The sequence below is a fragment of the Dermacentor albipictus genome, chromosome 1, assembly GCF_038994185.2.
Source record: "Dermacentor albipictus isolate Rhodes 1998 colony chromosome 1, USDA_Dalb.pri_finalv2, whole genome shotgun sequence".
Classification (NCBI taxonomy): domain Eukaryota; kingdom Metazoa; phylum Arthropoda; class Arachnida; order Ixodida; family Ixodidae; genus Dermacentor; species Dermacentor albipictus.
The window spans coordinates 204,241,093-204,267,075 of NC_091821.1; the positions used below are offsets into that span (position 1 = coordinate 204,241,093).

General features: G+C 42.0%; 1 protein-coding gene and 1 long non-coding RNA gene across 4 annotated transcripts in view; one reads left to right on the forward strand and one right to left on the reverse strand.

Annotated features, from left to right (window-relative positions):
• The window catches only part of LOC135896937 (uncharacterized), a 36,560-nt gene that overhangs the window by 1,212 nt on the left and 9,365 nt on the right, over positions 1 to 25,983 (reverse strand). The window contains exon 2 of the long non-coding RNA XR_010562851.1: positions 10,880 to 11,002. This is a non-coding gene — a long non-coding RNA (uncharacterized lncRNA). The remainder of the gene's footprint in view (positions 1 to 10,879; positions 11,003 to 25,983) is intronic.
• On the forward strand, positions 491 to 24,299 carry LOC135896935 (neuralized-like protein 2). 3 transcript variants are annotated; one of them, XM_065425476.2, is made up of 5 exons: positions 491 to 782; positions 1,739 to 2,141; positions 13,287 to 13,443; positions 17,426 to 17,628; positions 20,552 to 24,299. In XM_065425476.2, the coding sequence occupies exons 1-5, from the start codon at positions 714 to 716 to the stop codon at positions 20,680 to 20,682; spliced, it is 963 nt and encodes a 320-aa protein (XP_065281548.1). In that variant the 5' UTR covers positions 491 to 713; the 3' UTR covers positions 20,683 to 24,299. The 3 variants fall into 3 exon arrangements, with proteins under 3 accessions (XP_065281548.1, XP_065281550.1, XP_065281549.1); XM_065425478.1 differs by lacking the exon at positions 491 to 782 and adding an exon at positions 982 to 1,000; XM_065425477.1 differs by lacking the exon at positions 491 to 782 and adding an exon at positions 1,236 to 1,277.

Consider the following 25,983-nt stretch of genomic DNA (forward strand, 5'->3'; position numbering starts at 1 on the left):
GTGCCCCACTCTAGCTGTGCCCTTGGTGCGAGCGAGTGTCGGCCTGGCGGTCTGGCTCAAGTGTAAATAGCTTGCACATGGCTTGCATCTGTGTATTTCCACACGTAACATTTTGGTGGAGGTATGCCGATAGTGGAGGTATATATGCCGGTGCACTTACGACGCGACCAAATGCATGTTGCTCACTTTTGTATGTATGTAGTGCATTTTCTTTGTGTTGTCTTGTCACAGAGCTTCTGCACCCTTTCTGAATCCAGCAAACCTAAGAGCACAATGTTTCGTGGGGAAAACAGAGAAAGATATGTGAGAGGGCAATTACTACAGGTACACAGGTACACATCTAGCGCCGCTATGTTCCCAGCATGCACGGTACGTGGTAGGTCCTTTCTAGCATGGCCTCCGAGATTGCCAGTCGCACAAGCTTGTCGCGAATCGCTGACGCTGCTGTAGCACCTGGGTAGGGTGGCTAATCTGTCTGGGTGTCACATGGTGTCACCACGGGCTGTTGGCGCATGCTGTGGCGGCTGTGACCAATGCACTGGTGCGGCAGTGGGCTGTTGGTGCAGGTGCAGTGTGCTACCAGTTCACTGCGTGCGCGCTAGCGTTATGGTGGGCCCTTGTAAACCTTCGGTGGTTGTGCAAAACCGTCGTAAATGTGGCTAAGGCTGATATTGTGGAATGCGTGACATGCACCCCAGCTGAGGAGCTTCAAAATGCATGTCCGTGTCAGCAGCAACGACATGTCGTTTGGTGGGACTATGAACCTAACGACAAAAAAGGAAGTACGTATCTTCTCTAGTGAACGCTGCATATCCACGCTCATATGCATGCGAATCACTTTCATGCGGAAGTGATCTGAGCGCCAGTTTCATTTTCTCGTACTGTGCTGCCACGCATGTCGAGACTCTTTGCGCTCGACACGATTGCACATTTTTGGGCGTCTTCGAAAGGATGTAGACAGTGAAGATGAAAACGGTCATTAAAAAGAAGTTTCTGCATGGTTTGTGTAATTGCGGTTGTGTGCTCAATGTTAGTATTTAAATTGTAGGTGTTCTGTTGCACCTGCACACAGCGGCACAAGTGTATTGTGTACGCATGAACGCTTCAGTGACTCTTTCTGGCTTGTGACAGTATTCGAAGCCTCCTTCGACAAATACTAAGGGCTGATCTGTGAAATGGTTTAAAGCAGCGTTTTTGTGCACCATGCATTAAACTTGCGACATGAGAGTTGCCTTTCTGCAGCATAACGCATGAATTTGTGTTTGACTTTGGTCTGGGTGGGTGCTGTATTAACTAAACGACTTGTAAGGCTTCGAAAAAAAAAACGTTGAGCGTCTTGGTGAATTTCCATGTGCTGTAGCTTGCAAGAAAATGCTATGGGTACTTGTCGGCACCATCAAAAAGTGTGATAAAAAGTCTTAACGGGCTTCTGTTATGCTACTTGTGCAAGCAATTGTTGGTTGATTGTTAGAGCAGCAGTGTTGGAAAGATTCTAATGCCAGTAATAGACAAAATGCAGATGTTCAACACTTCTGCTGTTTGTATGTGTTGTAACCAGACTTATAAAACACCGCTACACATGTGCGGCAGAAGAACCACTCTGTGTATTCTTTATCCATCCTTGTAAATTTTTGCCAAGGAAGGCTAAGTGATGTAATTTTTTCTGTGCTTCATTGTGTGAGAAAGAAAATATTTTATTGAGATGAGGTCTTGTAATGTGCACTGTATGCTATTGCAGGTGGAGCACAAGTGGAAAGATATTCCCAATGGGGCATCTACTGTTCCTGCCAGTCGGTTTCACAGCTACCATGGACGTAACCTCATTTTGTGCGACAACAACATGGTTGCCTACCGCAAGACGAGCTTTGCCCATGCCTTGGCGTTCTCTGAGCAACCACTCCTTCCAGGCGAAATCTTCCTTCTAGAGATAGCACAAAATGAGCGAGGATGGAGCGGCCACATGCGACTTGGCTTAACTCAGCATAATCCCGGTTGCCACTTCCCACTGCCCCAGTATGCTTTGCCAGATTTAGCCAACATGGGCCACTCCTGGGTTTTTGCCATTCACAACTCGGAACTGGACTCTGAGCATCTTGGCAGTTCACCTTACGAACGGCTTGACCCTTCCACATCAGTTTTAGGTATGTTTCTTTGATCTTTCTCCCCAGCGCAATTGCATGTGTGTGCGTGTTTCAGCCAGTTAATACATAGTTAGCAATCAGCATAGTTAATCCATAGTTTGCCATTGTTCTTTGTCTGGGTTCATTTCATTTTCTTAAATGGCAATTTTTTTTTTCATTCTTGTCACTAGTAATGTTTAAAGGGCTGGTAACCTTTAAACCCGCCGTGGTTGCTTAGTGGCTATGGTGTTGGGCTGCTAAGCTCGAGGTCGCGTGATTGAATCATGGTCACAGCGGCCGCGTTTCGATGGGGTTGAAATGCGAAAACACCTGTGTACTTAGATTTAGGTGCACGTTAAAGAACGGTGGTGTAAATTATTCTGGAGTCCCCCAGTACGGCATGCCTCAATCAAATCGTGGTTTTGGCACATAAAACCCCATAATTTTTTTTTAATGTTCTCTTTGTAAAGGGTGGGACGAAGATCAACTTGTTAGTGGAAGACAATTTTGGAGGTAGAAGATCAAGAAGCTTGTTATCCCACAGTTTTGGCACTCGGAAAAGAACATTTTGCCAAAAATAGCAATCACTGAAATGAGCTGCAAACTATCCAGCAGACAGTTGAACCTGCCCCATATGGAGTACTATCCATGTGCACATCCAGTTTGGCGTCTTCTGTTTCAAGTTATTCACACCTGTTTATGACCGAACCTGCCAGTGATATTGGGACAAAGCTCGCTTCTGCCTTTGTGGTTCGAATTTGCTGAACTCTAGAAAGTGGGAAGAGAGGACAACCTTATGTTGCCAATAGCATCTGGAGCAGATAGGTTGTACACCATAAGTAGGAGGACAAGGTGTTATGAGTAACTTTGCAATGTAGTGTGTTTAAAAGATTGGGCTGCGTGCAGAAAATGCAGGTGGCAAGCAACCTCCATTGAGAAAGTTATAGAAATGCAACCTCTATAATAAGCAACATATAAAATTGAATAGTTTCAGCTGTAGAATGTGATTGCAGCACAGTTGATGATGATAGTTGGTAAAAATTGTCCAAGATATTGTTGTGTAATCGCAGCACTGGGTGCACTTAAAGGCCAACTACAGCAAAATTTTGGGCTGCGTTATATGCCTAAGCTCAGATAATGCAAACATAGAGTGGCCTCCATACAAAATTTTGCATTTAAAATATGAGTGGATGCATCACAAAAGGCTTGCAAAAGTATGTGTTCTTGACTTAAACTGGAAAAAAAGAACAGAAACCCCCACCCCCACCCCTATTATTGTTTGCTGGAAGTGATGCATGACTGGGAATGTGCGACTCCTCAGCATGTCCTCCAAGGTTAGACATCTCCCATGCCCATGGCGCGCTGAGGAATGTCTCTGGCGACATGCTGAAACTTTCGCCTTATCCATTAACCACTAAGGGCACATGTCTCCTTAAGTGCTATTTAAAGGCCACTAATAAAAAAATTACACAATTACAATCCCGGCAGCTTTGCTCAGATTGCTTCTCAAGTGATATTACTAATTTATTACCAATTTAACCAAAATTCATTGCAGTTGGCTGCTGCAGCATCTTTGCCATGTTTGCAAAGTTAGCACGGTCTATGATACATATCAGTCATACATGTCAGTCCCACGTCTTCGCATAATATGAAGACGTGGGATTGTTTTATACCTGCGGCAACGTGTTTTTTCATCCACTTTCATTGCCATGAATTTATCATTTCTTTAATTTATTAGTAAGTACAAGTAATTTCCCTTATGTTATCCTTGGTGTCTTTATTTGTTGGCTTCTCGTGATATGATTAATAAAAATCAGGCCCCTCGGTTGACCCTCTTTTCTCTCCTGTCAGTCTTGATGTCATAAAACAAGCCATTGGTGGGTGAACACAATGCAGTAAAGTGCACCACTTTCTAATGCTGCTAACAAGGCAAGAGCACATAAGGCTAGGACGCGGTGCCATAGGATGGCAGGACCACCTGAAGTGCGCAGTGCTCATAGATTAATAAGATGCATTGGAAGAACACGCGTTTGGAAATGTACCTGAAAAGTGTACATATCCATGTCATGTGTTCCAGTTTGTAAGGCAGGGGAGAAAGTTGGTGAACCTTAATAGTTTTTCTATCTTTCTACCCCAAAAACATCCATTCAGACTTTGTGCTGTGAGATGTAGGGATACTACACTACTTAACGCAAGTATGGCCATTGCCCACGAACAGCTACTGCAGTATGAATATAGTGGAAGAGATCTGTAGTTCACGGCGAGCATCAAGTTGGTCACATGCCGCAGACTTCTGCAATCACCAAGAGAGTGTATTACAAGTCAGTATGCATCAAGCCAGTTACCAGTTCCATTCTGTTGGTGCCTTTGTTCAGATGCGATTTCTTGGATGCTGCATTGCTATTTCCAACACATTTTGCTGATTTTACAGAATGTGTTTTGAGGCCATGTAGAAAGGTGTTGTTATGGAACCATGTTTTCCAAAATAGGGTGTTGTTTCACTGAAAGCAGCTAAATATATACGGTATTTTCCGGACTATAAGGCTCGCTCCCCCCCTAAAAAAGTTTAGTCAGTGCTTCTTATACAGTGGTGCGACTTATATGTGCATAAAAGCATGTGCACTTGCACGATCAGTATGAGTAGCATCCTTTCCCTGAGCACGCCGCAGGAGCAATGCAAGCGACTTGCTTATAACGTCTCTAAAAGTTATCTAAAAGTCTCTAAAAGAGGCCGACAAAGGTGACCCATCGTTGCTGCCGGCCGAAGTAGCTGAACTTTTAGGCTGTCAGAGGACAAGGCCTTCGATGATATTTAGTGAAGTGCCAGGAATGTTGGATTTCAGCACCTGAGAGGAGTGTTGGTTGAAGCTTCTTTCTGCTAGATTTTGTGGCTTGTAAAAATTTTGTTTACAACACTTTAGTGCCCTGATATGAGTAAGTAGAGCATTTTGCAATGAGCCTTCAAGCATGTATAATCCCGTTCTATCATGTCGACCCAGTTAAAATAGGCAGTTTTTTTTATACACCGGTGCGACTTATATACCAATTTCATCTTTGAAACTTGCGAAAAGTTGGGAGTGCAACTTCTAGTCCGGAAAATAGGGTATTTGTGTTTGTTATGTGAGAGTAATAACATTATCTTTAAAATTTTGTTTGTTGAAATAGCTATGCAGCTTTTTTAGAAACAGTGCATAATAAATTTGGCCATCATGAAAGGAAGCTTTTATTTAGCAGCAGGTCTCAAAAACATTAATCACTTACTCTTTCCCAAGAGGAGGTGTAGATAAAGAAATTTAATGTTTCATAAAGTTTTATTTTCCGTTTTTTTTTTGTCTTACAAAATTGTGTTTCATTTACTCTTCCTCATGAAATTTGAACTGAAGGATGTTTGACTCTTTCCTTACCATGGCCATTGAACATGTGTCATGAGTGACCCATAAGCATTGCGCCTAATCTAAAAGCTCCTGGCCATCTGCAATCTAGTCTAAGGAGTAGACTTCACTTTTCTTTGTAGTTTTTTTTTTTTCCATACGGAGGGTGGTTGTCAGCAAGCACGCAGAGGTGTGCATTCAGGACAGCGGGCACTCAAATAGCTGAGTGCTGAGCCCTAGTGAGAATGATGTTGGTCTCACTATTCTGCTGTGTTCTGAAATGATTGTTTGGATGCTACTAGTAGCAGTGAGTCTGAAGATGGTATCAGATCATGGGAGCTCATTTTGGACCATAGAAACCTGCAAAAACAGCCGAGACTGTCTTCATCTGCTCAGCGGCAAGTTTAATTTTCTGCCTATTGATGACTACTTTTTTTTTTGTCCCATTCAGATGCCGTAGAGATGTTGGCAATATTGTAGGCCTTATTTACAGTGCGTCTACAGCATATTACGGAGCTGTGCTGTTATGAGCCCAGCAGAGTGTGATGCTCTGCCCAGATTTTTGGCACCTACCAGGAAGCGGAAGTTTCATTAGGCTGAAAACACTTTTTCTATTTCACATCCTTGATAAGCTAGAACATTGAAACTTTCATGTGTTGTAGACAGTTTAGGCGGTAAAATTTTGTATATTTTGAAATATTTTAATGTGATTAGCATCCTTTGTCTACTTCAGGCATTTCGAGCCTATCTATCTTTGTAACCTTTTATGCCGACCCAGTGCCCCAAGTTGTCTACGAGCTTAGGCCACTATGTATGTGCTCATGGTCGTGATGCCATCATGGTCATTCCAGCTTTGTCATCTGACTCTCGTCATGCCGTTGTCATCATGCCTTCTACGCCGACCTAGTGGGCCAAGTTGTCTAATTGCTTCCACTACTAGGTATTTGCTCGTGGTGGTGATGCTGTCATGGTCATTCCATCATTGCCATTTCAGCATTGTCACCTGTCTCTTGTCATGCCATTGTCGTCACGCCTTTTATGCCGACCCAGTGGGCCAGGTTGTCTAATAGCTTGGGCCACTCACTAGGTATGTGCTCATGGTAGTGGTGTCGTCGTGGTCATTGCAACATCGTCATTCCATCTTCATTAATCGCCTCTCGTCATATCATCATCATACAGGCTTTCTGATACAGTAGAAGCCATCGTGCGCTCAACGTCATCAGACTGTCCTCATACCGTGGTCAGGATACCATCGCGATCACTTTATTGTCATAATTTTTACTTCGTCATCCGACTCTTGTCATGCTGTTGTTGTGACGCCGTCGTTTCACATTTTCAACACTCCAGTAACTCGTCCAATTGTTGTCCTGCCATCGCCGTCATACTGTCTTCATTGTTCCATCAATGTCAATCCTTCATTCAATCGCGATTATGCCGCTGTTGTCGTACTGTCCTATTCGTGCCATCATTATCATTCCAGCTTCTTAATCTAGTTGTCATACCGGCGCGATCATGTCATTATCGTAATACACTCGTTGTCATCCCAATGTTTTCATGTCGTCGTCACGCTGTCACCGTTATACCATCATGATCATTTAGGAATTGTCATCACACCATTGTCATCATACTACCTTTGTCATTCCATTGATGTTATTCCTTCTTTTTCATTCCATAGTCATTAGTACATCAGTGTCATAAACTAGTCCAGTGGTTTCCAGCTATGTATATGTTGGGGACCCCTTGTGAACTGGTGGAAGTGAGGTGGGGGGGGCAAGCGTATAAGTTAACACAACCATGCGGGGGAAACAGGTTCCTTTTTTGTTACCTGCTAAGGAATGGTCAAACAAAAGTGCCACGTCAGTTCAATCTGGATAGCTTGTCAATACTTCGTGCGGTCATGCTTAAGCAGTTTCATATCTGCAGCCACATTCAACCTGTGTCTGTATTTGCTTTTCAAGTATACAAGCCTGAAAGAAGCATGCTCGCATGCATTTGTCATAGAAAACTGCAACAAAATCTTTACAGCTATCTCTTGAAGAAGGGGAAACATTTCTGTAGTCCCCAACCAGAATGCCTCAAGGCTAGCATAAGCAAGCCCGGGGAAAAAAAAAAAATCTGTGGCGTGGGTTTCGTGAACCCCAAAAATGGCTTTGCCATTGCAGTAGTTGTCAGGTCGCCATGCTCAAGTGTTACTATGGCGAGTCAGAGCCATAGCAACATGGGAGGGTACCGGATTATGCCACATATAACCAAAGTAATGGAAATCTTATAATGGCTATAGATGTTAAACATATTTTACTTCAGAAATTCAGTGTTGCTATAACGCTAATTGCATTACCATTGACAGTAATCTCATTCATTGAACTCATCTCACATGAGTTCTGTTGTAATTTTCTTTTATTTCTGCATCTTTGTAACATTGTAAGCATTTCCCATATTTTTTTAAAGTTTGTATTTCACTAATTATGTTATGCATTAGGCACTGACATGTGTCTCAAATTTCTATCTGTAAAAAACATGTTTCTTTAGCTTTCTTTTGATATCTAGCATGTTATTATGACCATGATTACATATCCAATAAAAAACAATACTAAAACCTTCAAAAAAGGGCATTCTTTTGATCATGGTACGATCATGCCATGGTCATTGAATGTGGGTGGCTCAAGAGTGCTGTGCTCGATTTCAAGGCTCCTGGCATGCTTACAGACTTTCTGTGCCATTTACGACATAGTGTAAAGAGTAAACTTTCATTTCTTAGTAGCCTTATTCTTATCCATGTGGCAGCAACCTTAAATGAGCATGCGGGTGTGTGCACCTTGTGATTGCAAAGATGGCGAGCTTTTCGCAGCTGAGTCCTCATGTGGGCATCGTCAATCTTGTGATTCTGTTGCACCCTCAAATGATTGTTTGGGAGTCTGAAGATGATATCAGATCGTGGGGTTTTAAGTCTTGTGATGGAGACGACCAGAAAAATCAGCCTGGGCAGTCGCGAGCTGTTTGGCTTGCAAGGTTCATTTTCTTTTTGATGACTGACGAATTTCCTGTGGCATAGAGAATCCATAAAAATCATCGCCCAAGAAAATAACTGGACAAAGCGACAGTATCTGGAATCTGAATATCCAAACTGCACACATGCTTAATTGAAATGATGGCAATCTCCCGCCAACTTACGCAAGATGCCAGAAGCGATTATTGATGCCGATTTGAGCTGAAGGTTTTATGCCTCTCAGCTCAGTGAACAAGGCTTCCGTGTGGAAGCCGAAACATTGAAACATTTTTTAGACAACCGAATTTCCGTCAGCGCTCTGTTTTTCTTCCTATTATGCTGTTACTTCCCGATCAGATGAGATTTCATCAAACTTTTGATTTAATTCATAAAAATGTTTGCAATATTATATTTCTTATTTATGGTATCTCTACAGCATATGGTGGAGATTTGCTGCACCCTGCCAGCCCAATATTTGTGGCATCCACTGGAAAGAGGCAGTTCCTACTAGGCAAAAAGCATTTTTTATAGCACATGTTGCTTAGGAGCTAGAACATTGAAACTTTCGCTGGTTGTAGGTGAAAGTGCAACTGAAAGTAAAACATTTGAACGTGAAACAGTTGAATTGAAAACGTTAAGTATACTTGAGAATATTTTTTCTTTTATTATTTTTATGTTATCAGTGCAGCATTGTAAACATTTTTTGTACTTTTCAGTGAAGTTTGTTTTTCACAAATAATTTTACGTTCTGCACTCTAAAATGTGTTTGAGATTTTTATCCTTGGAAAGGAAATTTCATGAGCTTTGTAATGATGTATAGCATGTTATTGTAATCCTGATGTCATATTCGATAAAAAATTTTACTAAAGCCTTAAAAAAAGGGGGGTGAGGGAGGCATATTTTCCATGGTAACGAAAAAGCTTGTGTTACTGTTTAATCATTTTGTGTTGGTTGTACTTGAGCACCCCATTGATCACCACTGTAATACTCTTGGTGAGATCTCTTATTCTAGCCGATATTGACAAAAAAGCAAAGTATCTTCTAGGGGTGCCTAGACATGCTTGATCATTGTGGTATACCATCTCGAGCAATATGACCAGGAAAAGTCAAATCAATTTCAAAATCACGCTACATATTAGCTTGTCAGATTTGAATCCACAAATCACAAGTAATCAATGCTTAAATTGACATCAGTGTTCATTGCATTTGCGCAAGTTGCTTTTGCACCAAAAAAAAACACGATGCAAAAACCACCACCTCTCGGTGTTCCCTTCTTGCTAATGATTGTATTTTGTTGTTTTGATTTGTCTTCAGTTTCAGTGTGCACTTTTTTTGCTCATTGAAAGTTGTTCCTTAACTCTTTCCTTACCTTTACAAAAGTGCTCATTTTTGGCATTTTTATGTTTCATGGTTCTATTTTGAGATATATTAGTCGCAATGTATACCATGACACATCAATTTGCATCCTGTTCAATAGTGCTTTGATTGTAAGTAAAGCAGAAATAATTGCGTAGAGAGTTCTTATGTAAAACTTCAAAGAAGTGCCTCAATAAGCATAAATAAAATTAATAATTTGCTATTATAGTACTAAGAGTAAAAAAAATGAAATATACAATATATGTGCCTTGCTCTGAGTCCCCAACTTCTGTAAGTGAGACCATGCCGAAGAAAATATTATGCAGCTTTGCTGGTGTGAATTTTAGCCATATTTATGCCCATGCTGTGTGTGAAAGCCATTAGTTTGCAAATGTGAAAATGGGTAAGCTCCTATGGGGAGCACATGGTTTTACTCCTTGCAGAGAGCACCTGCATCTTTTTTTACTCTCTCTCAGCGCAACGGTTGTTAGGTTGGGGAGCATGTGAAAGCATCCTCATACTTGATTATTGTGTTTGATCAGGTTTTCTGTTCACACGCTGGAGTAGTCATGTGTGTAGAGCTGGGGCTTATTACGGTTGACGTGTAACCCCCCGGGCATAAAGGATGCTCAAACCACCATGCCTCATCGAAACGGAGGGTGGATTCCTAATTTTCTACGGTTGTCTTGAGAAGTTGCCGTTCTTGCTGGCGCCCCGCAGTGTTTACAGGCCCCTTTCTGTGTGTGCGGGAGAACCCTTTTTTACAAACTGTGCGACGCAGAGGGACCCTTTCCATAAACTGTCAAGCTCTACAGGAGAACTTTCGCAAACCAACGTCACCTAGAAGAAAGGATAAGCGCCTATGATCCCAGACCTGCGGGTTGCCAACTGCGGAGGTGGGCCCATCCAGGCTCACCGAAAGTCGGAGCAGCTGCAAAGCCATGACGAAGACTTACAACATCACCTGCTGAGTGCCACCTGTGAAGGCGAGCCCGTACAGGCTCACCAAAAGTGAGAGCAGCTGCAGAGCCACGACGAGGACTTACCATGTCACCTGCTGAGTGCCCCCTGCGAAGGCAGGCCCGTACAGGCTCACCGAAAGTGGGAGCCGCCCATCCACAACCAGACTCGGTGCCTGTCACGTGACGTTGACGTGAATGAGATCCCACCTACGATTTTAGTGAGCTCATTTAAAGGGGCTCCGCAATGTACTTTGACATTTCTCTTCTTCTTATCTTTCACCAACCATTGAATAAACCGTGCAAGTTTCGCACTAGAAATTGTCCCGTCCTTGCCTGGTCACCATGGTCTACCGGATGCCTGCAGCCTGCCGACAACACCACGCTACCCAATAGTAACGCCGGTCGAGCTCGTAGTAACCGGTGTCTCAACAACTGTCGGCAATGGTGGGGTACGCTACCCTGGGGAACACAAAAGGCTGAAGCCTTCACATTCTTTGTACAGTACTTCTGCAGTACTGTACAGTAATGCAAAGTGTTGCCCAGCATTTTACAGTAACGAATACAGACATTTGCACCATCAGTGTGCCAAAAGTAAGAGATTAGACTGTTAGTAAAGGTTATACCAGGGGGGGGGGGGGGGGGGGGTCAGTCTGAAATGGACTGCATGCTCTTGTGTGAGTGAAAACTCCACACAACGGGAAGGATTGCTTGTAATTATCTGTATATATGCTGTCGAAGCACTGATTGTTAAAAGCAGCCGACAAGGTGGAAAAATAAAGGTTAACTTGATATCAGTTGAACATAATCACCAAACAACACACACTCCTAAGCATGTACTGATGTCTAAGACATTTTAAAAGAGCATAGACATTGGTATAGAAAATTATGCAACCCTACAGAAGCTTCTGTGTCTTCACTACTGCTGTCATTTAAAAATGATTTTGATGAGGCAGTTAAAGTGCAAATTTTGCATGGTTTGTTTGCGGAAGTGCTAGTAGAACTGGTGGCATTTTGACGATAACTCCTGCAGAAGTTTTATTTTTCCCGACTCCCCATTGTACCGAAAATTATCAAATCTGACCAATAGTTGCTGTTGTCATTTCATACGGTGCATGGCTTTACGTGCGGTAGATTTTTGTTGGCAATATTTACGAACTTGTTGAAAAACTGTCAAACAAATGCTATATTTCGATGGTCGCAGTAAGGAAGGAGTTGATGATGAACCATTGTACCCATACTCTTTAGTATGCATTGATTGCAGCCAGCTTGTGTGTGTGTATGTAAGCATTTACAATTTTTTTTTCTCATAATGTTGGCTTTTATACAATATTCTACTATCCAGTCTCTTGCACTGTGCAAAACCCAGGGAGTATTTATTTCTCAATGTCATATGTGTAAAATTGGCATTGAAGAAGGCGTTTAAACAAAAACACAATATTGTTGTGCTATATACATAAAGGCTTGCAAAAAGAAATGAAAGTTCTGAAAAGATAAAATAAGGTGAATCATTTCTTTAAGTTTCATAATCCTAAATTGGAGAAAAAAAGTGCTTTTAACAGAGCCATGTAAAGTGGCCATGACACCAAATTTTCGAAGGTGAAATATGCATTGCATGTGAAAACAAATGCATCCCACAGCAAGCTGACAAATTTTGAGTGCATTCGGTGTGGTAAAAAAATGGCAGTATTTGAATTTCTTTATATTGCTTTTAAACTGCCTGGCAACACTAATAGATGACAAAATGAAATTCCACCACCGGCGATGGCTCCCTCAGACTACTAATGGAAGCCTGTCCCAAAGGCCATGCGTTTGTGTATTGCAAGTGCTGGAAATGATAGCTAGAGCCGGAAATACATCATGGTCGCCATGCGTGGTTTCGTTTTCACATGTGCATCTTGCCAGTCAGCCCGAAATAGTTTCTGCAGGTGTTCTCTGGTTTGCGTTATTCTTTTTTAAGCTAGTGAAGGAATTGCAGGCACAATGCGCTGCCTGAAGAATTCAGGAGCTTTTGCTCGCCTCCAGGGGAAGGTTTCAGTTGAAGCACTCGTACAGCTGTGGGTATGCACCAGCTCAGTACAGCGTGCACATGGTTTTAGAATGTTTCGGAGCAAACGACACAGCATTGATGCACTTTTTGACGTCACACAAGTTATGCCGAAGTGGTGGTTGCTGTTGGTGTGAGGGGCTTAGAGGCAGCAATTGCAAACTGAAATTTCTGGTTAGAATGTGTGCCGAGAGCTCAGTTGCCAAATGGTGTTTAACCATTAGGCCACTCTGCTCTCATTTCCAATGATGGACTGAGAATAATTGCTACAACAGTGTCATGCCCACTTTAGGTAACTCATTTAGTGACTTTAAGTAACCAAGTGATGACTGAGAAATTTATTTTTCTGACAGGTTTTCCTAGGCATAGGCTTACTGTAGGTCAAATAAATGGTAGTGAATTTGTGTATTGAAGTGTGCTATTGGTCTGTTTGAATTGTCTGTGCAGGCACTGGTGAACACATCTACACAAGCCGGGGTGTTGTTCCCCGGAGCATGTTGCTTCCGACAAAGCGACCTAGGGCACCTGTGGGTGGTGAGGACGGTGTCGCAGACTTTTCTGGTGAAGGGACTTCAATCAGCTCTGGCCTCGGCAGTTGTGGAAAGTAAGTTGCTGGCATTTGAGATGTTCCATACTAACACAATGCAATCAGCCCTTTGAGGACACATCTGTATCATCAGTTGCAATAAAACAAGAGATTTAATGTAACCTAACTTTTAGGCAAATAGTTCTGCGAAGTCTGCAAGGTGGAGGGAGTTTCATGATGTGAAAAAATTTTGATCCACCTGAAAGCAGCATGAAGCTACAAAGAAATGCCCTTACAGGTTCCTCTGAAGGAAACCTATTTTTGTGTGTGTGTGTGAACTGTGAACAGATGTTGTAGCATAGCAGAATGTGTGATCCACTACACAGATTCTTTATTGAGTGGGTTCACCTGTGCATGCTCTGGTGAGCATGCAGGTGCACATTGTGGTAATGAATTGTGCATCATGATGTAATGAAATATGCTAACGTGCAGTGTGCTATGCTGAGGGGCCTGGTGCGTGTGTCCCAGTGCAGCTGTGCTTGGAGAGATGACACCGCATGGACATTCATTGCGATAACATATTAGGCCATTGAGCCACATTGTGCTGCCACCATCGGTTTCGTATTTGGTGCCTACAATGCCACCAAAGTGGTTAAGCAAAGCTTTTAGCAAGAAATTTTGTGATGGATTTGCTTCATCCCTACTGTATCTATCAAAATGAAGTAATGAATGGTAAAAAATAAGTTACTACTATGCGACTTCTGGTTTTTCGGTGTGCATGTTTGAATGCCCTGGCTCTTTGACATGCTGTTTACATGATATGTTTCTGTTAGGCCTACAGATGGTCGAAATCATTATACAGTCTTAAAAAGAATCTTTTTTCCACTGTCTTGTGGAAAAGCCTACATTGGGCAGGCTGGTAGCTGTGTGAACAAGCACTTACGTCAGCACAATAATACTTTAAAGGGAATGCCTACCTTCCATCTTTCAGTGCACTGTAAAACGTGTGGGTGTAAGCCTTTCTTCGATCGAACTAAGGTTATCGTCAAGCTCAAAGAAAAGAAAGCTCAAAAACTTGCGGAAGCCTTTCACATACAAAAAATATGTGCTCGTCCTGTGTCGTTTCTTTTTGTGTTGCCACCATTTTCCGTGCTGATTCAAAGAGTTGAAAAGAAAATACTTTTTATCACAAAACTTTAGTATTTGAAGTAAGACTAGAGAAAGTGAAAGCCTACTGCACTATTGTGCTGAGTGCAATAGGAGGTGCATGAAGAGCAGCAAACAGGCAAGAGGACTGGCTGCTGTCATGTTCACTGTGCTGTCAGTTCCGTGCACTCATTCTTTCTCCATAAATTTGTTTGAGCCACATACAGTCACAAATCCTAGTGTATGTATATTTTGGAAACGTTGTAGCTAAGATGAAATGCAGTTAAACCTCAGTGTAATTACATTGGTAAAATTGGCACTTCATTATATCGAAATTACATGACAGTTGTTGACGAATTTGTTTTACGTGGTAGGGGCCGTAAAATTTTCCAAATCATCGGACAATTGTAAAAAACTAAATTAACAAATCTAAGTTCATTTTGTTGAACTTGAGAGTCTGCAACCAAATGTACGGTTTCATGCCGTATAAACGATATCTTGACATCTACAGTTCAAGGCGATGCTTTCCCGTCCACTCCAGCGCTGCGGCTGATAGTGTTACATGCAATGGGATGCTGCTATTATGAAGAGCGCAGGCATAGAGGAGTGAATGCTTCCTGTTTCTCTGGCTAAAATGCGTCTCCGAAACCTGAGATTATGCGACCTTCAGAACCAAACATGCAGGAAGACAGCGCACATGAAGCCATGGCCATCTTGGCTGTGCACCTACCACAGGTTACTTCCATGATAGAGCGTGCAGGCCGCGCATGTGCTGAGCCGAGCTGAGAGCCATACACAGCCACGACCAGGCTTGTAGAGGAGACGCGCACTCACCTGTCCATAACTCTACCCCACCCTTAGCTTGTGCGGGAAGACAGGCAGGCATCAAGCCACCATTCTTTTTGGCTCGCCGTCGCGAGTTTTCCCTCGCACTCGCAGCATACGGTGCAAAGGGTGTGATACCATTTTATCACACTTGTGACTTTATACGGAACATGATGGTGAGAGGGTCTTGTTGCTATGCTGCTACACTTGGGTGGCAGCTTTCTGTCACATGGTGCGCGATTTGTTCGCAAGCAGCTGCATGTAACTCAACCATTTGACCATCTATGCCTGCAGCAATTTTCATTTATTGCCTCAGTATTCCTTCACGGTGGCACCAAAATTTCGTGATATTGAAATGGTGTACGAAAACACTTAGTATATTGAGGTTCAAAATACACGGTGTTGTATGGACAAGAAGTTATAAAACGTTAAGTACTTTGTTATATTGAGAACTTCGTTATGTTGACATTCATTATATCGAGGTTTAACTGTATTCTACTTGACGCCCTAACCAACCATTAAATTTTACTGTATCGTGTGGCTGATCTTACATGTGAACTTTGGCTCTGTAGCTTTGGCTAGGCCACAGAAAGCTGTTGCCAATTATAGTCTTGTCTTTATTCAGCTTGACCAATTGCCTGACCTTGTATAGAAGGTCCTATTCATGTTTCTCATATAGAGAAACATGAATATGAGAGAAACATATTCATGTTTCTCATACAGAGCAGTGTAAATAATGCAACAAAACATCGTCTGGCAAAGGGTGATGAGTCAACACTAAAAAAGAAAAATTCAGTTAAAGAAAATATGGTCTTATTGATGAGCAAAGACATGTGTAGGTTACTGTATTTAAGGCTTAACTCTCAGAGAAATCTTTGTGAGGCTTGTAGACAAATACACAACACTACTAATGGTGTAACGTGCCTGCTTAAATGTCTGTGCACACAGACATGGCAAAGGAGGCATAACTAATTTGCTTCATAGTGCTGTCATATGCACTGACATCTGCTACAATCATAGGTTTTTGAAAGGACTCCACAGCGCGAGTTTCTGTCAACTCAGTGAAGTTCTGTCGTGTTGTCCAACTGAATATACTAGTGATTAGGCCATTAAATCTCATGGATTCCCAAGAAAACTGATCTATTCGTCATCTGCATATATGCAGTCCTATCATTCCTTCAAAAATAGTTACTTCACTAGCTGCTTGAGATATGACATTTACATTTGCCCATAGAAGGTGATGTTCAGTAGACTGGCAAGGGAACAAGAATTCATGATTGCCATTCAGCCTCTAGAGTCTGTGCAGGAGTATGTACCTATATCTAGGTCAGTTACTCACGGGGTACCCTGGTCATGAGAAGGAAATTTATTGGCATTATGAAATCCTGACTGGGAGCTTAGAACGGTCATTGAAAAAAAAAAAGTTCAATCATTGCATTGTACTGGTGCTAGCATATGGGGCAGAAACTTGGAGGTTAACAAAAAAACTTGAGAACTAAGAGCGATGGAGCAAAAAAGGTTAGACATAACGTTAAAAGACGGAAAGAGAGCGGTGTGGATCAGAGAGCAAATGGGGATATCGGATATTCTAGTTGGCATTAAGAGAAACAAATGAAGCCAGGCAGGCCATGTAGTGCGTAGGGCAGATAACCGAGGTACATTAGAGTTACAGAATGGGTGCCAAGGGAAAGGAAGCGCACTTGAGAATGGCCAAAAGTTTAGTGGGGTGATGAAATTGGGAAATTTGCAGGCACAAGTTGTAATCAGCTGGTGCAAGACAAAGGTAATTGGAGATCGCTGGGAGAGGCTTTCGTCCAGCACTGGACTATTATATTATTAGTATTAGGCTGATTGTGAAGATGATACTGATGATGATAGACTGTTTTGTACCATGGAAGCCATGAAAGTACTGCATTCACTTATGACTTGTTTACTGTCATGGACATAGGAAGCCTAGTTTCGATGTTGGTGTCACTATGTGCTGTTCGTCTATGTGCTTTTCTTGCATATCAGCAACAAGGTAATTATTTAAGAGATAATTATTCAAATTGCTTTTCTGTTTGTTCTGCCCTTGTGGCTTTTGCTGCAGGTCAAGCATTCTTCCAACGGATGTCGGAAGTCGAATTGGTGTCATGTATGTGACCAGGGGTCAGTCAGCTGATATGCACTTCATCATCAATGGGGAAGACCAGTTGTATGCAACAGATATCCCTCACCAAGATGCCCCTCTCTATGCTGTTGTAGATGTCTATGGCACCACCAAGCATGTTCGCATTGTGCAGCTTTATGGTGGTAAGTTTTGCATGAATTTGTTATTTTCTGACATTTTGGGGTGTTAAAAAGTAGAACTCTAGTTGAGGATGTTGCCAGACATGGTGTATAGTGCATTTTGCACTTTGTAAACCGAACAGAGCTAGGCATGAATTTCAGTTGTTCTGCATTGAGGTTTTCTAGTGGCAACAGCAGCAGCGGGAAACACTTGGTACACTGCATCTGGTAATTGTTTTTTTTTTTCAGTCCCAATTGCTATGGATAATTATTTAGGGCTCATACGTGGCATGTGCTAGTCATACACATTGTTTTCACTTCTCATGTAGCAAGGATGTCAGGTAAATGTGCGTTGAAAAATTTGTTGCTGAGCTAGTTGGTTCGTGCTTAACAACTGAATACTGGTAAGTGCAATTCCAAGATGGTACATAAGATGGGCACAGAAGCGCTTGTCCTGTGCTTCTGTGTCTATCTTCTGTCCCGTCTTGGAATTGCGCTTACCAGTATTGAGTTGTTAGGCACATGTGCTAAGTTGTGAGCATTCTTTTTTTTTGCTTCTCATGTAGCACAGACATCTGGACCATAACCGTACTTCATTGTTTGCTTGATATGAGTGCCTTGATTTTAACCATATGCCACCATTAGAAGTTATCACCCGGATAAAAGCATAGCTCACAACTGCACTTAATGTTATGTAGCGATTTGTTAAACACATTGCTAAGCACATTGTTCTAGAGCTTCTGAACTAGCTCAAAGTTCAAGCCCATGTTTGTCCACATTAAAGGGACGCTAAAGGTTACCAGAAAGTCAAGTTAAAGTGGTAGAGCAATGTTCTAGAACGTCTAAGGTGTCAATATAATCGCGAACAGAGCTTTAGTAACCGAGAAATTGAGGTAAATGCATGACACGATTTGAGACCCCCCAGCGACATTCCGGTACTAGCCCGATGACGAAAGCACTCCTCATAATTTGTGTTACTAATACTCAACTACTCGTATTAAAAATATCATTTCATTCGATTATAAGACGGAAGAAAATGCTACTTGTCTACGTCTATTCAATTCTAAGAAAAAATAACACTTTGACGTTACCTTTCAGTAGTATGGGTGGTCGAAAGGTTTCGTTTTCGCTCGACTCTGCGCCGCGCACACTTTGGAGTTTCAGTAGTTTCGTTATCGCGTCGTGCTGTGTGGGTTGTGCTGGCTCACGAAACTTTCATTTCGAACAAACAGTGAGAATGCCATGTCCATGTGATGTCGTGGGAAGCCCTCGTTGCTTTTCCGCTCCGGAGACCCGGTGTCGAGGCCGCCGTCGTAGTACGCAACGACGCCGGCAGCGCGAACCCTCAGCAGCAGGTTGCGCTCGTCAGTGCTCAAATCGCTGAAGTTGAGCCCAGCATCGCGAGGCAATCTGTCATTGTCAGGGTCCATTGCGACGAGCGTCGAAGTTTGCGTCATAGAATAAAGTACCAGCTTATGGTCGCACGTTTCTCGTTCCGCTAGCCATCATACTCCCGCTTTTGCTCTGCTGTCGGCTCTGTCTTGGCTCTGTTTCTGGCCGCGCGTTTGCGTTTTGCGCAGAAAAGCTGTAGCGCCGTCTGCGGACGCCGTTCTACTCACCGATGGCGCAACGTCACTATGAGACCATGATGTCAGTACTCCTCGATCGGAGGGCGGGCGATTTGAACTGCGCTAGAGGTACGCGGACGCTTCAGAACGCATTTTCTCTTGAAATAAGTCTCTCCTTGGCACGAAACAAGCGTTTCAAGGTTTATGGGATAGTATTTCAACAGTCCACGTTCACTTAATAGTAACCTTTAGTGTCCCTTTAAACTGGCTTGCTCTCAAAAGAATTGCACTGACAGACATGTAACGGCATGTAATGGCTGTACAAGTTACACTAAAGCATTAACTACTTATTGCATGCCATATCATCTTTATTATGATCTTACAGAAAGCCTCTCAATTTTGCATTAAACGAGCATGAAAAAGTGTGAAGTACTTTTTAACTGTAAATTTAACATTGCAATGTATAAGGCTTAATTGCTGTCAATGCCTAAATTTCTCTTAAAGGGCCCCCGAAACACTTTTTTTTAATTCTAGAATGACCTCACTATTTATGTACCCCCCCCCTCCCCCCCCTGAATCTCTATAAGTTGAGTTATCGTACCGATCCCCGGCTTCCCCCCCCCCCCCCCCTTTTTTTATCTCCGCTAGCTCGCTGGCAGTAATACAGTGGAGAAGCCAAGAGGGCAAAGCCCTGGCTAAAAGTTGAGTGTTGCGACAGCGAAAGGTCTCGTCGCGACACCCCACACTGGCCGTAGTAGATTACGGTACGCAGCACTTTGCTGCCATCTCAGAGGCTGACGCAGCTACGTGCAGTGCAAAGATGAAATTATTCTTCTGTCTTGTTGAGAGTGCAGACATGTGTTTTTTTCTATCTAGTATCTCAAGATTAGCAATTATATAGTACTGAGAATGTTCTTGTAATCACAAAATCAGCCAGTAGCGTTGGTCAGCCAACAGCTTTTGATCAGCTTTTGATGACGGCATTGTGAAAGTGAGAGCAAGTGTCTGTTTGATGTTTTTGACACAAGCTTGTAAATTTCCTGCTGCATGCAGTACAGTGATATTTGGCTTACATGTTCACAGGAGCCTCTTTAGCAGATCGGCAATTTTTTTTTATTATGCTCAAAAAGGTTTTAAGGCCCGTTTAATAGCTCTAAATTTATTTTCATTGGTGAAACGTCAGGTCATCAATTATCTTTCCACTCTTACATAATTTTCCTCACGTCATCTTGCAACTCTTAATCTGGTGATCGTGCTAGTGTTGAATAAGGATATAGTGTTTAAACAACTTTCCCTTTCTTCAGTGTAGCATGCCAGGCAGTCCTCTCTTGCCAGTAAATGGTGCGATAAATGCGTTGTTAATTGTGTGCTGCCCACAGTGGTGGCATCTTTGCAGAGTGCCTGTCGTGATGCCATCCTTCAACATATATCAAGCTGTGCTGTGCGGACTTTGCCACTTCCACGCAAGCTCAAAGAGTACCTGTGTTATCACTCATCACGGCCACAGTAAGCACTTTGCAGCGACTCCAGCTGAAGACCACTACTTCTGCCTCATAATAACAAAAATCCTTGATAATTTCAGAGCTTTTTCTCAAACAAGTTGTTGTTATTGTTGGTGTTGTCTTAGATAGGATTGTGCCTATGCAATTCCTGTCATAAGGGCTTTCTCCCTCTGTGCCATGCAAATGGATCTTTTGTTATCTGTGCAGTATTGAACTGTTTCATAATGTTATGAAGTCTATTATTTATCTTGCACATACACAGTTACTACTGGTTGTTTTCAATGGTTGCAGTTAGGTTTTGAAGTATCTTTATCACTGTATGCCGCACTTTTTGAGGTGGTGGTAGCTAAACGAATAGGAAGCACGAACTCACAAATTTCATTAACATTTCTGGTCTAGGGACCTGCGCTACGATGTTTCTGAATTGTGCTTGTATGTGTGGGCACCCCTAAGCCAGAATTTTTTCCACGTAGTGACCAGTGATTGTTGTCCAGAGTATTCTGCAGTGTGTTTAGTGAGCCTATTGTATTTTCATATGCACTACATTACCTAATAGCTTAGCACCAATTGCTGAGCACGTGTATTATGGGATTTTTCCACTGTAAACCCTTGTAGGGGCAATATATGAGGTGTGTCCAGCCACCATGCTGTCTTTGACCATGCTTTCTAAGCATTTTTAGTAAACTGAATGTTAAATGTTGTTCTGCACTGTGCTGATGTTTGTTTTGTAAGGTACTACTGAAGACAGTGAAATGTAGCCAGTAAAAGCCTTGTGGAGATAATTTTTATGGCTAGTTACATGGAGAAATATTATTGAATATTATAGTTGCTTGCACTTGAGAAGTAAGTTGTTTGAGTGATGTGAAAGTAATACATTATAGTTTTATGTCTGCCTCATTTCTGATGTCTGTAGAATAGTGTGTGTTGACTGGAGGTTATCTTAGCAATGTTCAAGATGTCAAACCTGTTATAGGCGATAATAGAGTGTTTTGAAAATTCAGGTAGAAGTTACTACACCCCATGTTTGTCCACATGCCCTTATTCATATAATTGCCCCTCTCTCTTTTTCTCACTCTTTCTTTTTTTTTTGTTACTTGCCACACTTACTCCTGACCTGGAATAAAAATATGGTTGTTGTCAAAGCCTGTTGCTATCTTGAACAGCAAGGCTTTGAATTTTTGCAGTTGAAATCTCAGCGCTTAGGTTGTTATCAATTGTTATTGTTATGAACTGCTTGCTGAGGTGTGCCAACATAGAGTAAACATATATTTACAGAGTACTGTTGTTGGGTAGTTGTCTGTAAATACTAGCTAACACTATTTATGCCTTTCATGTGTGTGTGTGTGTGTGTGTGTGTGTGTGTGTGTAGTTGTTCCATAGAGTGACATAATGAGGTTGTGGCTGTGTGAACTCATGGGTGTGTAGTTTGTTCACTTGAGGTCACATGCTGCAATGGTCTCGCACAAGGCGCATTACTTCAGCATTGTTATATTGCCATGTAAGTGCTGTGGCTTGTTGTGTATAAAATAATAGGCACTGTGTAAGCATCACTCAATCAGTCCTACTGAACGACTTTGCATGATTAGAATAGGCACTATTGTTGGGCATCTTCTTTGTAGCTTCTTTGAAAAGTGCATGCGTGCTTGCAACTTCACTTTTTGAATGCTTTCATTATGAGTGGCGTGTTGATTTGAGCACAGGTACAAATAAATGTACCGTAAATTAAGCGGAGGACACAGCTTTCTAATCGTGAAACATGGCCAAGAAATAATTTTTTTAGAAATCAAATGCCATATTTATTAGATTATAAGGTGGTCATGATTATAAGCCAAGGGTGCTGTTGGGGGATCCAAGAAAATGAACTTGGGTATGTACGCTAATATAAGGCGATATGAGTAGCTGACAGATTATTCAGAGTTGGCAGGGATTGCCTGAAATACCAAATAGAAGCCCCGGGAATGATCAGTGTGGGTTATATGTGAATTTCGCTTTGAGTTGTGACTTCACGGTACCATTGCACGTGTCTCTATGGAAAGCGTACTTCCCAGTCTTCAAATTGCCTGCATCGGCCGGCTGCTCCAGGCAGCAGTGAGTGCATGAGGAGCAAAAGTTTCAAGGTCTTGCGAAAGTTCCTGATTGGCAGCACCCACCATGTGACTGCAGCACGCTTCCCCTTTGGTTCCCCTAGCAACTGGCATGAAGATTGCCAGCTCTTTTTACTGATGAGCCACTGAACTCTCACAAAATGTCAAGATCAACACAACATAGTTTCAGCATCGGATCTCGCCTGTAATAATGTCCCGGCGACCGTTAAAGTAGAAATACAAGACAGTGCATAAATTTAGCTGTTGTAAACGGAAGTCGGCAATAACTAAAATGTAGGCTGCTCCTGCAACTTCTGAAAACAGTGCCAGTGACATGCAGCACAACGTGGACATGCGGTCCAGCACCTTAAGCTTGCATGGAACATTGTATGCGCGCATAGGCAACTCCGTTCGGGCGCATCTGGAGCCATGTTTTGTACCAGCAGAAACATTCGATCATCGTTATGTGCATATTGCGGACGCTTCAAATGTTTGGCCTGGCACATCGTGCAGGGTCATGACGCCCTCTACCAGCATCAGTAGTACAATTCCGGTTCAGTTACAACCTTGTTTTGTGTCACTGAAAGCATCTTGTGAATATGCTGAGACATTTAAATGTCTCTAAGTACATGCTGGCGACTGAGCTCAATATGATGTGGACGGGTGAGGGTGAATCATTTCGGACTTTCGCCCGAGTGTGAATTCTTTCTTGTACAATGCACATTTCTAGATGCATTTCTCAGCAGTGCTTTGTGCCAACAATGCACTGTCTGGACTAAAGGTTGAGCAAGGTGCAAAGCATGCTTTGGCAGTGAAGATGGTGCTAACTATTGCTGGATGCAGTGCAGTCGTTAATGAGTGATGGTCACTGTGAACGGAAGGTAGCAAGAGATTTTGAGGTAAATCTTGGGGCAATGCAAGCTATTAAAACCACTGGAAAAAGAGCAACTGCACTGACTGATTTTAGTTGGTGATGAATGTCTCACTTTGAGGGTTACACCACAAAAGGTTCCGAAAAGACCTCAAGGTAGAATTTTAGCTTGATGGCGAGGCTGCTGCGACTTATGTTTTTTCTGATGCTGTTGTGAATTAGGCGGAACCAACATCCACAAAAATGTGACAGTGGTGTACGATGGAATGTGGATAACACGTTGTCATACATCCCACATAGGTGTGGCACCGCGATAGAGTTTTACACAGGGTTGGTGTTCTACGGCGTTTTGCTGTCGGACTGCTGTCTGCTAGGATGCACATGTGTGCCAAAAACTGTCGGTGCTAACTATGGCCAAATGTATGTGGAGGCAGCACTAATACTATTCAGGTGTTCAGTTGAAAACTACGGCTTGAGCTACACATTGTCTGTGGTGGCGATAGCTGAACTTTCTTGGCACAGTGTGAGTGCAAGATTTATAGTTTGTAGCCCTCACAAAAGAAGATTACATCAACCGTGTAAAAAAAGAAAAGGATGAGAACAACTGTAAGGAGAAAAAATTAGTACAACCAAATTTTTTCAATATATCATTGAAAGTTTTATGGAAGCATCAGGGAGGCATTCTTAATCTTTGTGCCAATGCTATCAGTATTTATCAAGAGACAAGAAAATTGGTTCTGAACGCGACGTCCCCCCTTTAATCCCATAGTGCAGCCTCAGTGTTACCTCAGCCTCAGCATTTCCTTTTCGTATAGCAGAAGTGACCATAAACATGTCAGAAACATTCTACACTGTAGCTCTGGCATAGCAGCAATGTTTGAGCAGCATTCAGCAACATATAAACTGGCTTGAGAAATCTTGTCTTTTGTTAAAGTAACTTGCATGTCAGTTGATTCATATGTGTAAGTGCTTGTGATTTTGTTGCTTGTGAAGTTGTTACATCACTTTGGTTAAAAATGTCTTGTTTATGAAATTCAGACCAGTCCACTTGTAACAACACAACATGATAGTATGTCCTTTATGATTATTTTTGTGTTCCTTCATGCAAAACTGAAAAGCATACTGGGTGTCCCAGCCAACACACCTATAGAGCAAGTTTTGAGAAACAGTGAAGCCTTCTGTACAGATGAAACCTACTGTATGTTTTAGCAACCTCCTAGAGAAGTATTCAGTACTTTTTGTTTTTATTGAAATAGTAATTGGTACTGATTCATTAAAATTATTTAAATTATTAACTTTATTGCCCTAGTTTCAATACAAGGTTTGTATAGCACATTTGAAAATGCCACCTTCAGTTGTGCGCTTCTGAGTAGCACTTTTGTTCCACATTAAAAAAAAAAAGCTGTTATATCATGCAAACAGCAGCCTGCGGCACCTTTTTAGAATTTTCATGGGCTTTCTTACAAGCATGGAAAAAATAGAGATGGAAATGATAACACATTGTAAAAACTGGAAGTAATGTTTTCATACATTCTCTACATATGTCGTATTGACATTGTGTAATCACTAGAGTTTGTAAATAATGAGTACTAATTGCTTAATGAGAACACAACAATACTGTAGGCTTCTTAAGGAGGTTGCCAACACTATACAGTTGGTTTCATCTGCACACAAGGCTTCATATTTTGAAAAAACGCTAGCTCGATGTTAGCTGGGACACCCAGTATAAATTGTACATTTCATATTGCTTATCAGATGCTGCTACGAAATTTTGTTCATTTGTGGAGCTGTTTTAAGGGAAGGTTGGCCATTATGTTAAGTAAAGTTCCACCAATGAAATGGTGCTGATGTGGACCAGTGCTGTCTGAAAAACCCTTAGGTATGTTTTGAAAGTCGGTGCGGATTTTTATTCAGTCCAGATTACTGCCAACACCATAAGTGCAGCGACTAATTGAGTGTCGTAGACAGTGGAATAGTAACAGCTTGGCCTGTTGCTGAACAAAGCACAGAAATTACTTTTATCCGCATGTCTAACTCCTTTGTGCACAATTTGCTTACATTGTTAAATTGTGAAGTATAGCTTGGTTCATGTTGTCATAGAATCAAGCCATTTGATGAGGTGTGCTTTTCAGACACCACACTTTTCAAAGATAATTGACAATTTTCAAAGATAACTGAAGATAAGTGCAGCCCCAACACCATTTCATAAATATTTGTGGGTGAAAGTTTTAATGCGAGTGCAGAAATAGTGGTAACCTAGCCATTAGGCACTGTATGTACCTTAACAGATGTGGCTTGTTGTTGAGACTGACTTAATTTTATAGATTTTTTTTGTTGCATGTTCATAGAAACAT

Coding starts and splice junctions, on each gene's coding strand:
- LOC135896935 (XM_065425476.2), top strand. CDS start 714: ATGCATGTCCGTGTCAGCAGCAACGACATGTCGTTTGGTGGGACTATG. Junction 2,142..13,286: donor CCCTTCCACATCAGTTTTAG/GTATGTTTCTTT, acceptor TTGTCTGTGCAG/GCACTGGTGAACACATCTAC. Junction 13,444..17,425: donor GGCCTCGGCAGTTGTGGAAA/GTAAGTTGCTGG, acceptor CTTTTGCTGCAG/GTCAAGCATTCTTCCAACGG.